This window comes from Salvelinus alpinus, chromosome 36, assembly GCF_045679555.1.
Source record: "Salvelinus alpinus chromosome 36, SLU_Salpinus.1, whole genome shotgun sequence".
In the NCBI taxonomy this organism is placed as follows: Eukaryota; Metazoa; Chordata; class Actinopteri; order Salmoniformes; family Salmonidae; genus Salvelinus; species Salvelinus alpinus.
Window position 1 is genome coordinate 18,689,607 of NC_092121.1, and position 14,370 is coordinate 18,703,976.

The 14,370-nt window shown below is 37.1% G+C and overlaps 1 protein-coding gene across 3 annotated transcripts; it reads right to left on the reverse strand.

Moving 5' to 3' along the window:
* Positions 1 to 251: 251 nt before the first annotated feature.
* On the reverse strand, positions 252 to 13,734 carry LOC139565117 (cytohesin-4-like). Of its 3 annotated transcripts, XM_071385206.1 has the most exons (14): positions 13,646 to 13,734; positions 13,103 to 13,169; positions 6,672 to 6,754; positions 6,327 to 6,391; positions 5,624 to 5,690; positions 3,741 to 3,859; positions 3,529 to 3,609; positions 3,295 to 3,407; positions 2,936 to 3,084; positions 2,707 to 2,818; positions 2,450 to 2,526; positions 2,251 to 2,322; positions 1,793 to 1,941; positions 252 to 1,607 (listed from the first exon to the last, which is right to left on the reverse strand). In XM_071385206.1, exons 1-14 carry the CDS (start codon positions 13,649 to 13,651, stop codon positions 1,520 to 1,522), a joined length of 1,248 nt encoding a protein of 415 aa, XP_071241307.1. In that variant the 5' UTR covers positions 13,652 to 13,734; the 3' UTR covers positions 252 to 1,519. The 3 variants fall into 3 exon arrangements, with proteins under 3 accessions (XP_071241307.1, XP_071241306.1, XP_071241308.1); XM_071385205.1 differs by lacking the exon at positions 13,646 to 13,734 and having other exon boundaries at positions 13,103 to 13,258; XM_071385207.1 differs by lacking the exons at positions 5,624 to 5,690; positions 6,327 to 6,391; positions 6,672 to 6,754; positions 13,103 to 13,169; positions 13,646 to 13,734 and adding an exon at positions 4,150 to 4,279.
* Between the last annotated feature and the right edge of the window lie 636 nt (positions 13,735 to 14,370).

Below are 14,370 nucleotides of genomic sequence, written 5' to 3' on the forward strand. Positions count from 1 at the left end.
GACATTCCTGCAGTCAGCATGCCAATTGCATGCTCCCTCAAAATTTGAAACATCTGTGGCATTGTGTTGTGTAACAAATTTTAGAGTGGCCTTTTATTGTCCCCAGCACAAGGTTCACCTGTGTAATGATCATGCTGTTTAATCAGCTTCTTGATATGCCCCACCTGTCAGTTGGATGGATTGTCTTGGCAAAGAAGAAACGCCCACTAACAGGGATGTAAACAAATTTGTAAAAATAAAAATTTAGAACATTTTGAACTTTTCTGCAATCTTTTATTTCAGCTCATGAAACATGGGACCAACACTTTATATGTTGCGTCTATATTTTTGTTCAGTAAATATCTAAGATATTTATGATTATAATAATAAGAAGAAGAAGAAGAAGGTGTATTACATTTGTAAAGCGCATTTCATTATACAGAATAAATATAAAATGAACAGGGAAACTGACACAAAGAACACAGCTGAAGCTACAAGGGACAATGAAACCAATGAGCACCGCTATCAACATAAAGCCTTCCTGAAGAGAAAGGTCTTCAGTCCCGCTTTTTAGGCCCGTTTGATGTAATGATAATCTGCTACTATTTGCCATCTGTTGTGAAAGAAGTACACACATATTTATAATGAAATATGTATGTATTATTTATTATTTATTCAACATTATTAAGGTATGTATACAGACATGTGTATTATCACTGTCTGTACTTTAAAGGCAATGTGCAAAATAACTTTCTATTATAATACAGTATTTACAAAATACGTATGTTATGAGTTGAAAAATAAATCCATACATATTTAAAAAAATATATTTATACAATGCCTCTAAGATAATGAAAGAACGTCACAACACTGAATCAGTGTTGAAGATTTGTGTCCACGTAACAGGAATTCTATAGGCTTGGGAGAGGAAAAGGCTAGTAGTACAGAGGCTTACTAGGAACTGAAATCGCTGAGCCTGGTGCAAGGTGAAAAGGTGGTGCATTTCCGTAATGCTTACCTGATATTTCCTTTGTTCTATGCTTATGGTACAGAATCAACTAGAACTATATACAACTACATTTTAGTAACTTTGCATTATACATTACATGTTCAAATCTGTCCTTATAGAATGATGCATTATTCTTACAGTGCTACACACTTATTTTGGTTTGCAACTCTCTCACGTACTTTTAAATTCTTATTTCTAAGAAATATTGACAGAAATCACTTTCTATTAGTAATTGAACAGACCGAGCGACTAACTTCAACCATAAAATTAGACCTACAGTATGAGGTATGGGGAGATTCTGGTTTGACAGCTTTAAACCACACACAGGTCACAATTATCTTTTTTCATTCTGAGTTACAGTATTGCACTAATGCTGTACTGTACAGCATTGTAACGTTAAGCGCCATGTCTATTTACTTGAACCAGTCCATCATTTCCAAGCATTTAAAAAAACTGGCTGTAACGGAGAGGGACCTCTACAGATCATTACCGGGCTCAATTCCCATGATGCTTTATATCATGTCTGATGTCTTAGTCCTGTGAAGCATTGTTGTTGTTGATGACTTTCCTCTTGCGCAATGACACCAGGTCGTAGAAGGGATCCTTGGTGATACTTGCTCTGAGGGAAAGACAGAGAGAAAAATAAGCCAAGTGTCCAAATGATAATCATCATCAAGTTCACTTTATCCTATTGATTGCCAGGTGTGTCCTGGTGCCAGGACACAACTGTCCTTTGGGACGTCATTTGTGAAGTGTATGGCGTGTAGTACAGGTATGTGTTAAGCCTGGGTTGAGGTGTCTGACCTGATGGAGCCTATCCAGTCATCTCTCTCATCTGCTGTGGCTGCACTCATCCTGTAGGACTGGTGTTTCCCCTCCACCACCCTGCCTCCGTTCTCTGTCTTGCACGCCTTGATCTTCTGCCCTCTGGGGTTGTAGATCTCTAGACAATACTGCTCACAAAGAAGCACACACATGCATACAAATGCTCACAAAACACATACCCAAGCCAAATTACTGGTAATAACTTTTTTTTTCAAAGGAAATGATCCCATAGTATATTGGTCTAATTACTCCTAATCTTCCAGTTAAAACCTTCCTTTCTCATACGGAGGCTATGAGTCATACTGTGCCATGACAGCTAAGAGAGTAGCTTCTGTAAACGTGACTTCTGCACAGACTATGAGACTGAAACACCATAGAACAGGTGGCACTGCCATAAACCGTAAAAAGAAGTATGCAGTCAGTGGAATACACTGTACCTGTTTGATAGAGTCTTCTATCTCTCTCACACAGAGGTTCTCAAGGGGAATGATTCCTATGGGGTCTTTATCCTGAGGGAGGAGGAGAGAGAGATGCTTTGGTCAAGGACTATCATTTAGCAGTAACTACTATCATCTTTTATCCTAAATTCCATTACTGGCAAACCCTGTGACAAAGTTGAGGGTATAGCATACTCACTGTGGTATACTCAAAGTAGTACAGACAGCTGTCTGTCAAAATAAACCACCGCCTCTTCCATGTTTTCACCCTTCCTCCTGCAGAGAGGAAAGGTTAACATTTCATTACACAAATAAAACGTTTAATCATAAAATTCTCCATCCAACACACTCCATAAAGGAAATCAGATCATTCTGTGGTAAGCTTATTTTTAATGCTTGGTAATGGCACAATTATAAGACAATTCCCTCAGCTAGTTATATTGCAAATCATCTCACCCATTTTGAGCAGCCAACCCTCTCTGTCCGGGTTGAAGAAAGTGTGTGTGAGGTCGTTCCCATCATCCTCTGGAATTTTGAATGGCTCGTTCCGAATGCTCTCATAGAGTTTCTGGATTTAATGAGGTAGTAGATGAGAGTTAACTACAGCTACAGACAACAACAACCAAATAGGGGTCACATTCTGAGAGTGGCGTTAACTCCTGACCTCTGACCCCTGAGGACTCACCATGAGCAGGTCGTTGGGCAGGTCACCCCCGTTGTTGATGCCTCTGTTCATACTGAAGAAGCGCTCCAGAGTGGGCTTGTCCTTCACGTTGGGGTTATGGAGACTGGTGTTCAGCATGATGACGGCAAAGGACAGGATGTAGCAGGTGTCTGTTTGAAACACCCACACATTTCATTACTGTTGGGTCAATGATTTGTATTTGCATCCTTAATCAGCATCACCTTTGTGAAATGATTTGAATATGCCTCAAAATGTACTCCTCAACCCCCTCCCCATCTGTCTTGCTGATCTGTCAGTGTAGGGAGTCAGCAGCATGGTAGAGGAGGCTGGTTCCTGTGCACTACAGTACTGTACAGTACCTGTTGACTGGAAGACCCCTGCATTACAGTCACAGTAGCGTGTAGCGAATGCCTCCATCATCCTATCAATCTTCTGGGCTTCTCCAGGGAGACGGAAACTCCACAGGAACTGCCTACAGGGATGAGCCAGGGAACAGACAGGGATCAGACAGGATTTACTGTGGAAATGAATATAATAATGAGAATATATTCATGTAGAGTGTAAGAGATACACCAGTGTAGCGCAGCACTAACCTCAGTGCCTGCACCAGATTCAGGTCGGAGAACTCGTGTAGTTCTACAAAGGCTTTCAGAGTTTGAAGGTGCATTTCCTCCCTGCATGAACACAAACAAGAGTCAAATCAGTGATATGGAGATTATTGAGATAATGAGTGGTTATGACAGTCATCATTATCCCCATCAACAAAGCCATCATTATCCTGGTCATGTTCAGAAGCATTGTGTACCTCTCTCCTAAAAAGTTCCCAATGGCTGTCTTGTTCAGTCCTTCCTCTTTGTATAGGAACTCAGCCACTGCCTCTGCTGTCCACTCCAACAGGTCATTGTCAACCAGGTACTGAATACCCTGGGGGAAGAGGCCATGACAAGTCAATGAACATGTTTGAACTTGGAAGATATGAATGCATTATCGCATACTTGCATGTGTAATAAAAAAAATAGCAGAAATCATAATGAGGTCCAAAGCACTGTGATGTGCAGTAGTGGTCATGGACATATGAAATATTCTGTATACATTGTCTGCCATTCTGAGAGAGCCACCAAAAGCAATATATCTTCTTATATCTAAACAATGCAGAGCTTCCAGCTAAAGAAACCAATGATCTGCTTGATTGGATCTCTAGCCTCTGCACACACCCAAACACAGGCTTTTCTCCAGGGCGGTCATACAGGCCAGGCTTTTCTCCAGGGCGGAAATACAGGCCAGGCTTTTCTCCAGGGTGGTCATACAGGCCAGGCTTTTCTCCAGGGCGGTAATACAGGCCAGGCTTTTCTCCAGGGCGGTAATACAGGCCAGGCTTTTCTCCAGGGTGGTCATACAGGCCAGGCTTTTCTCCAGGGTGGCCATACAGGCCAGGCTTGTCTCCAGGGTGGTAATACCGGCTTTTCTCCAGGGCGGTAATACAGGCCAGGCTTTTCTCCAGGGTGGTCATACAGGCCAGGCTTTTCTCCAGGGTGGCCATACAGGCCAGGCTTTTCTCCAGGGTGGTCATACCGGCTAGGCTTTTCTCCAGGGTGGTCATACCGGCTAGGCTTTTCTCCAGGGTGGCCATACCGGCTAGGCTTTTCTCCAGGGTGGTCATACAGGCCAGGCTTTTCTCCAGGGTGGCCATACCGGCTAGGCTTTTCTCCAGGGTGGCCATACAGGCTAGTCTTTTCTCCAGGGTGGTCATACAGGCTTTTCTCCAGGGTGGTCATACAGGCTTTTCTCCAGGTTGGTCATACAGGCCAGGCTTTTCTCCAGGGTGGTCATACAGGCCAGGCTTTTCTCCAGGGTGGTCATACAGGTCAGACTTTTCTCCAGGGTGGTCATACAGGCCAGGCTTTTCTCCAGGGCGGTAATACAGGCCAGGCTTTTCTCCAGGGCGGTAATACAGGCCAGGCTTTTCTCCAGGGTGGTCATACAGGCTTTTCTCCAGGGTGGTCATACAGGCCAGGCTTTTCTCCAGGGTGGTCATACAGGCCAGGCTTTTCTCCAGGGCGGTAATACAGGCCAGGCTTTTCTCCAGGGTGGTCATACAGGCCAGGCTTTTCTCCAGGGTGGTCATACAGGCCAGGCTTGTCTCCAGGGTGGTCATACAGGCTTTTCTCCAGGGTGGTCATACAGGCCAGGCTTTTCTCCAGGGTGGCCATACAGGCCAGGGGGACTTCATATTATGGCTTTGACCTCTCTTCAGATGAGAGGAAAGGATGGGTGTTTGTGGTTTGAGCAGGAGTGTACGCCTCCGCACCTCTTCACGGAACAGGATGTGGTTCTCTCTCATTTTCTCTCCCCCTCTCTCTGCCTCCGCACAGTTACACTTCTGCATATAAGTCACGTCACTCGCTCAGCATTCATTCGTTTGTGTCAGATTATTTGTTCTGTCATCTTGCAGTTAACTATTTCAACTTCTAGCTGTGGCAAGCCTCCATCAGTAGAGATGTGATAACTATACAGATCTTTACTACTTAAATTCTATAATTGAAGCACTTCACATTTCGGTACATATCTGATCCGTATGTATTTGTGTTTAGTGTATTCCATATTGGGTAATGTTATGACTTTGTCTTACCAGAGAACCTCACCAGGAAAAACTAAGGGCTCTAATTACAGTGTGTGACATGAGCTCACCTTTTTAGGATCCATGTTGAATTTCTTTTTCCCACATAAGAACCTCTTGTTTCTCACAACATTTTTGCTGAAGAGAGACAAAGACAAAACAGAATAAATATTGACAAAGGTTAATTACACCACTTTTACCTATGAGCGTTATACTAGCTACAGTATGTGTCCACTGTATAAGAGATGACACACACAGTGAGAGTGAGACAATTAAAGGAAGCTGGTGTTGTCCTGCCTGGAACATGTCTCAGTGTTTCATGCTGCTGACATATAAGAGTTTTACCACATTCCTGTAGCTGCTAGTGAAGAAACAGGAAGCACACATATACAGAGGGGCCTTACAGATGGGGGGCAGAATCTGTTCTTGTTCTTGACGACAACGCCCCCAGAGCCTACTTATGAGTACGAAGAGGTGACCACAGTGGGGGGGGGGGGGGGGGTCAGGGGGTGCACCTCTACTACCTGCGGCTATGCCTCCATACCTTTCTTAGTCTGAGTTAGGGAGGGATAGGACGTCACAGATGTGAGAGGAGCCTCTTTGTCAAGATGGATGCCAGGGAGTATTGTTGATCTGGTGTTTGTGCTGTGATAGATTCAAAAGAAGCTACCACACACTGCAAAGTGTTACTGTAGCTAACTCTCCCACAGAGGAAGAGGCCTACTGGTCAATGGTAACCTATCCGAATGAGCCATTGTGCAAGTTCTAACTTACTTCTCCTCGTCCGCCTCAATGTTGTGGATTTCCGTCATGACGCTGTTAATCTCCAACCTCAGCTTCTACACAAGGGAAAATGATGTCAAAGGGATGAGATGATAATATGTGGTGTTTTAGCCATAGCTAATTCAAGCCCTTGGCATATACAGAGGTACAGGGTCAGTCTACTCATAAAACTGGATGCTTCTGAGATGTTGTAACTTTTGAGGGAGGCTTTTGTGAATGTAATAACTGCTGTAGGTAATGTCACAATACAGTTAGTTTTATTCTGGCAAAATGCAGTTTCATAAAGCATTTTGACTGTACAAAAAGAGCCATGGTTGAGAGGATGATTTACTATACCTGAATGTCATCTAATAGGTCACTCTTATGAAACTTCATGGTGTCTATCTCCTGCTTCTCCATTGAGCTAAGCATTGTGGAAGCTGTATAATTGATTATACACACAAACACAAACATACAGATGAAACCATCATTATCATCCAATGCATAAATGAAGCAGTCGGACAAAACCCCTGAGACCTAATTGAGACATCTTCCTGTATACACTGAAAATGTCAAAGGTGTCAGAAATGTGCCTTGACAACCACCCTCACACCAACCCTAGCATACAGTAACTCAACATACTGCACTTCTCAGCACTAGCTAAATATAACTGCTGAACTTCAGCTTTTTATAGAATGAGCCCCAGTAATGTCCATTAGTAAGTGATCTGCTCTAGTCTTGTCCTCGTAACAGCTTCTCACGGTGTTTAGATGAGGGTTATTCATTACTCCCTTCTCAGGTTATAACTAGACAACACAACATTATAACTAGACAACACAACATTATAACTAGACAACACAACATTATAACTAGACAACACAACATTATAACTAGACAACACAACATTATAACTAGACAACACAACATTATAACTAGACAACACAACATTATAACTAGACAACACAACATTATAACTAGACAACACGACATTATAACTAGACAATACGACATTATAACTAGACAACACGACATTATAACTAGACAACACGACATTATAACTAGACAACACAACATTATAACTAGACAATACAACATTATAACTAGACAACACAACATTATAACTAGACAACACAACATTATAACTAGACAACACAACATTATAACTAGACAACACAACATTATAACTAGACAACACAACATTATAACTAGACAACACAACATTATAACTAGACAACGCAACATTATAACTAGACAACGCAACATTATAGCTAGACAACGCAACATTATAGCTAGACAACGCAACATTATAACTAGACAACGCAACATTATAACTACACAACACAACATTATAACTAGACAACACAACATTATAACTAGACAACACAACATTATAACTAGACAACACAGCATTATAACTAGACAACACAACATTATAATTAGACAACACAACATTATAACTAGACAATACAACATTATAACTAGACAATACAACAATATAACTAGACAACACAACATTATAACTAGACAACACAACATTATAACTAGACAAAACAACATTATAATTACACAATAAAACAATATAACACAATACAACATTATAACTAGACAACACAACATTATAACTAGACAACACAACATTATAACTAGACAACACAACATTATAACTAGACAACACAACATTATAACTAGACAACACAACATTATAACTAGACAACACAACATTATAACTAGACAACGCAACATTATAGCTAGACAACGCAACATTATAGCTAGACAACGCAACATTATAACTAGACAACGCAACATTATAACTAGACAACACAACATTATAACTAGACAACACAACATTATAACTAGACAACACAACATTATAACTAGACAACACAGCATTATAACTAGACAATACAACATTATAATTAGACAACACAACATTATAACTAGACAATACAACATTATAACTAGACAATACAACAATATAACTAGACAACACAACATTATAACTAGACAACACAACATTATAACTAGACAAAACAACATTATAATTACACAATAAAACAATATAACACAATACAACATTATAACTAGACAACACAACATTATAACTAGACAATACAACATTATAACTAGACAATACAACATTATAACTAGACAACACAACATTATAACTAGACAAAACAACATTATAATTACACAATAAAACAATATAACACAATACAACATTATAACTAGACAACACAACATTATAACTAGACAATACAACATTATAACTAGACAATGCAACATTATAACTAGACAATGCAACATTATAACTAGACAACGCAACATTATAACTAGACAACACAACATTATAACTAGACAACACAACATTATAACTAGACAACACAACATTATAACTAGACAATACAACATTATAATCAGACAACACAACATTATAACTAGACAACACAACATTATAACTAGACAATACAACATTATAACTAGTTAACACAACATTATAACTAGACAACACAACATTATAACTAGACAACGCAACATTATAACTAGACAACACAACATTATAACTAGACAAAACAACATTATAACTAGACAATACAACATTATAACTAGACAACACAACATTATAACTAGACAAAACAACATTATAATTACACAATAAAACAATATAACACAATACACCATTATAACTAGACAACAGAACATTATAACTAGACAATACAACATTATAACTAGACAATGCAACATTATAACTAGACAACGCAACATTATAACTAGACAACGCAACATTGTAACTAGACAACACAACATTATAACTAGACAATACAACATTATAACTAGACAACACAACATTATAACTAGACAACACAACATTATAACTAGACAACACAACATTATAACTAGACAATACAACATTATAACTAGACAACACAACATTATACCTAGACAACACAACATTATAACTAGACAACACAACATTATAACTAGACAACACAACATTATAACTAGACAACACAACATTATAACTAGACAACACAACATTATAACTAGACAATACAACATTATAACTAGACAACACAACATTATAAATAGACAACACAACATTATAAATAGACAACACAACATTATAACTAGACAACACAACAGTATAGCTAGACAACACAACAGTATAGCTAGACAACGCAACATTATAACTAGACAACGCAACATTATAACTAGACAACACAACATTATAACTAGACAACACAACATTATAACTAGACAATACAACATTATAACTAGACAACACAACATTATAACTAGACAAAACAACATTATAATTACACAATAAAACAATATAACACAATACAACATTATAACTAGACAACACAACATTATAACTAGACAATACAACATTATAACTAGACAATGCAACATTATAACTAGACAACGCAACATTATAACTAGACAACACAACATTATAACTAGACAACACAACATTATAACTAGACAACACAACATTATAACTAGACAACACAACATTATAACTAGACAACGCAACATTATAGCTAGACAACGCAACATTATAGCTAGACAACGCAACATTATAACTAGACAACGCAACATTATAACTAGACAACACAACATTATAACTAGACAACACAACATTATAACTAGACAACACAACATTATAACTAGACAACACAGCATTATAACTAGACAACACAGCATTATAACTAGACAATACAACATTATAATTAGACAACACAACATTATAACTAGACAATACAACATTATAACTAGACAATACAACAATATAACTAGACAACACAACATTATAACTAGACAACACAACATTATAACTAGACAAAACAACATTATAATTACACAATAAAACAATATAACACAATACAACATTATAACTAGACAACACAACATTATAACTAGACAATACAACATTATAACTAGACAACACAACATTATAACTAGACAAAACAACATTATAATTACACAATAAAACAATATAACACAATACAACATTATAACTAGACAACACAACATTATAACTAGACAATACAACATTATAACTAGACAATGCAACATTATAACTAGACAATGCAACATTATAACTAGACAACGCAACATTATAACTAGACAACACAACATTATAACTAGACAACACAACATTATAACTAGACAACACAACATTATAACTAGACAATACAACATTATAATCAGACAACACAACATTATAACTAGACAACACAACATTATAACTAGACAATACAACATTATAACTAGTTAACACAACATTATAACTAGACAACACAACATTATAACTAGACAACGCAACATTATAACTAGACAACACAACATTATAACTAGACAACACAACATTATAACTAGACAATACAACATTATAACTAGACAACACAACATTATAACTAGACAAAACAACATTATAATTACACAATAAAACAATATAACACAATACACCATTATAACTAGACAACAGAACATTATAACTAGACAATACAACATTATAACTAGACAATGCAACATTATAACTAGACAACGCAACATTATAACTAGACAACGCAACATTGTAACTAGACAACACAACATTATAACTAGACAATACAACATTATAACTAGACAACACAACATTATAACTAGACAACACAACATTATAACTAGACAATACAACATTATAACTAGACAACACAACATTATACCTAGACAACACAACATTATAACTAGACAACACAACATTATAACTAGACAACACAACATTATAACTAGACAACACAACATTATAACTAGACAACACAACATTATAACTAGACAATACAACATTATAACTAGACAACACAACATTATAAATAGACAACACAACATTATAAATAGACAACACAACATTATAACTAGACAACACAACAGTATAGCTAGACAACACAACAGTATAGCTAGACAACGCAACATTATAACTAGACAACGCAACATTATAACTAGACAACGCAACATTATAACTAGACAACACAACATTATAACTAGACAATACAACATTATAACTAGACAACACAACATTATAACTAGACAAAACAACATTATAATTACACAATAAAACAATATAACACAATACAACATTATAACTAGACAACACAACATTATAACTAGACAATACAACATTATAACTAGACAATGCAACATTATAACTAGACAACGCAACATTATAACTAGACAACACAACATTGTAACTAGACAACACAACATTATAACTAGACAACACAACATTATAACTAGACAACACAACATTATAACTAGACACCACAACATTATAACTAGACAACACAACATTATAACTAGACAACACAACATTATAACTAGACAATACAACATTATAACTGGACAACACAACATTATAACTAGACAACACAACATTATAACTAGACAACACAACATTATAACTAGACAACACAACATTATAACTAGACAACACAACATTATAACTAGACAACACAACATTATAACTAGACAACACAACATTATAACTAGACAACACAACATTATAACTAGACAACACAACATTATAACTAGACAACACACCATTATAACTAGACAACACACCATTATAACTAGACAACACAACATTATAACTAGACAACACAACATTATAACTAGACAATACAACATTATAACTAGACAACACAACATTATAACTAGACAACACAACATTATAACTAGACAACACTACATTATAACTAGACAATACAACATTATAACTAGACAATACAACATTATAACTAGACAACACAACATTATAACTAGACAATACAACATTATAACTAGACAACACAACATAATTACACAATAAAACAATATAACTAGACAATACAACATTATAACTAGACAATACAACATTATAACTAGACAATACCACATTATAACTAGATAAAACAACATTATAATTACACAAAAAAACATTATAACTAGACAATACAACATTATAACTAGACAACACAACATTATAACTAGACAATACAACATTATAATTACACAATAAAACAAAATAACTAGACAAAGCAACATTATAACTAGACAATACAGCATTATAACTAGACAATACAACAATATAATTAGACAATACCTCATTATAACTAGACAATACAACATTATAACTAGACAACACAACATTATAACTAGACAACACACCATTATAACTAGACAATACAACATTAACTAGACAGTACAACATTAACTAGATAATACAACATCACCAAACTCCATCTATCTTGGCAATTAGATTGTTGAACACTATACTGTGAGCAACACCTCTGAACGTTACTTGATAGTCAGTAATGAGAACTTGAGGTATATAAAGGCTATATGACAACAATATGTCTCTATAAAGTCAGGTGATGCTATAATAAAGTGAATAACATTCATCACTGTGGTAAAAGTGATCAAAACAAACCATTTGAATACGTTGAACACTGCTGACTTTATACCACAGTGTATATAGGTCCAGGTAAACAGACTGTAAGCACAATAGTCAGTGTAGACGGTAGTGAATATCTATTGTGAAGACAGGTACTATATCAGTACACTTTCTTATTAGGGTATTTCATTTTCATTTCTCAAGTAAGATATTCACAGCAACGGCTCAAACCCCCATTGTCTACTGACACTTCAACACTTCATCATCTTACATAAAGACACTCATGTATTGTTCATGGTGTTAGTCCCCAGATACTATAGCCTAATTAGGGATGTTGTTACATTGCAAAATGGACTGTAAAACGTAAAAACCTTACCTTTTCCCCAGAGGAAGCTGTCTTTTCTTTGGCTGCCCATGTTGGAGGTGTTGGAGAGAGAGTGTGACTGTACAGGAAACATGTGTCAGTGTTGAAGTAATGTAGCCTTCTGCAAGAAGGGCATAAGCTACAGTGTCAATAGCATCCTCAAAACATAATGAACTGACGACCTAAAGTCAGTGACGTTACTGATATACTGTACAATATACATATACTGTACAAGTAAAGAAGGTGTGTGTGTGTGTGTGTGTGTGTGTGTGTGTGTGTGTGTGTGTGTGTGTGTGTGTGTGTGTGTGTGTGTGTGTGTGTGTGTGTGTGTGTGTGTGTGTGTGTGTGTGTGTGTGTGTGTGTGTGTGTGTGTGTGAGTGTGTGTATTGACTGGTGATACCAATTCGAGATAGATCTAATGCACAATATCCATAATTATTCAGCAGTCAGTATAAATATGTAGCCAACATAAGTGACCTTAAGCCATTTGAAAATCCCTTGTGCTGAACACAGATTGAAACTCTGGGGAGACTAATAGATCAACCAATTGCTTACCTTCATAAATAGATGTATGAGGTCATGAGAGAGTAATTACGTTCTGACAACACTCATGTAGACATGTACAGTAGATGGGAAGAGTGCTTCAGGCAGGGGTGGAAGCCACTTGTGACGCCTCAAGTCAAGTACTATGCCCAGACTTGCGCAACTCAAACTGTGAGTGCGTTTGTAAATTCACTCTGGATTGCCAGAGTGCGCTCTGAGCGTTCGTAAATTCAAAGTTTTTCGCTCTTGGGGGGACGTTCAAAGCGCACACTGGCCAAGGAGTAGGGTTGATCCGAGTGTTCTGACCTCACAATGGCAGTCAAGCACCCAAGCTAATAGGCTAAAGTTGGCTAACTTGCTAGCTACTTCCAGACATGAACGAGAGAACACCTCAATCTGACCATTTTACTCGCCCTAGCAGAGCTGGTTAGGCTGTTTTCATGTTTCCTAGAGCGTTCGTGACTGTAACTGTGCTGATGGCAACAATTTAACTACGTTTTTTTTGCCGACACCGGTCATATTCAACGTGTGTTGCATGTTCGTAAATTCATCAGTTATTCTGCACTACTGCACACTCAGACGAGAGTGATCTGAAATCGGAAAAGATAGCAAGAGCACATTTTACGAACGCACCCCTAGGCATCAAAAGTGTTTTTTTAATAAATCCACTACTTTTTGAAATGATATAATTCACTGACTACTTCTTAGCTAGGCCTAAAAGCAGCCTTTTCAGATTT

Bases quoted from the DNA above. Each gene is read 5' to 3' on its own strand.
- LOC139565117 (XM_071385205.1), bottom strand. From the start codon at position 13,184: ATGTTTCCTGTACAGTCACACTCTCTCTCCAACACCTCCAACATGGGC. The intron at 6,392-6,671 runs GTATAGTAAATC...TCCCTTGTGTAG, and splicing joins ACCTATTAGATGACATTCAG to AAGCTGAGGTTGGAGATTAA. The intron at 5,691-6,326 runs GTAAGTTAGAAC...GTCTCTCTTCAG, and splicing joins ATTGAGGCGGACGAGGAGAA to CAAAAATGTTGTGAGAAACA.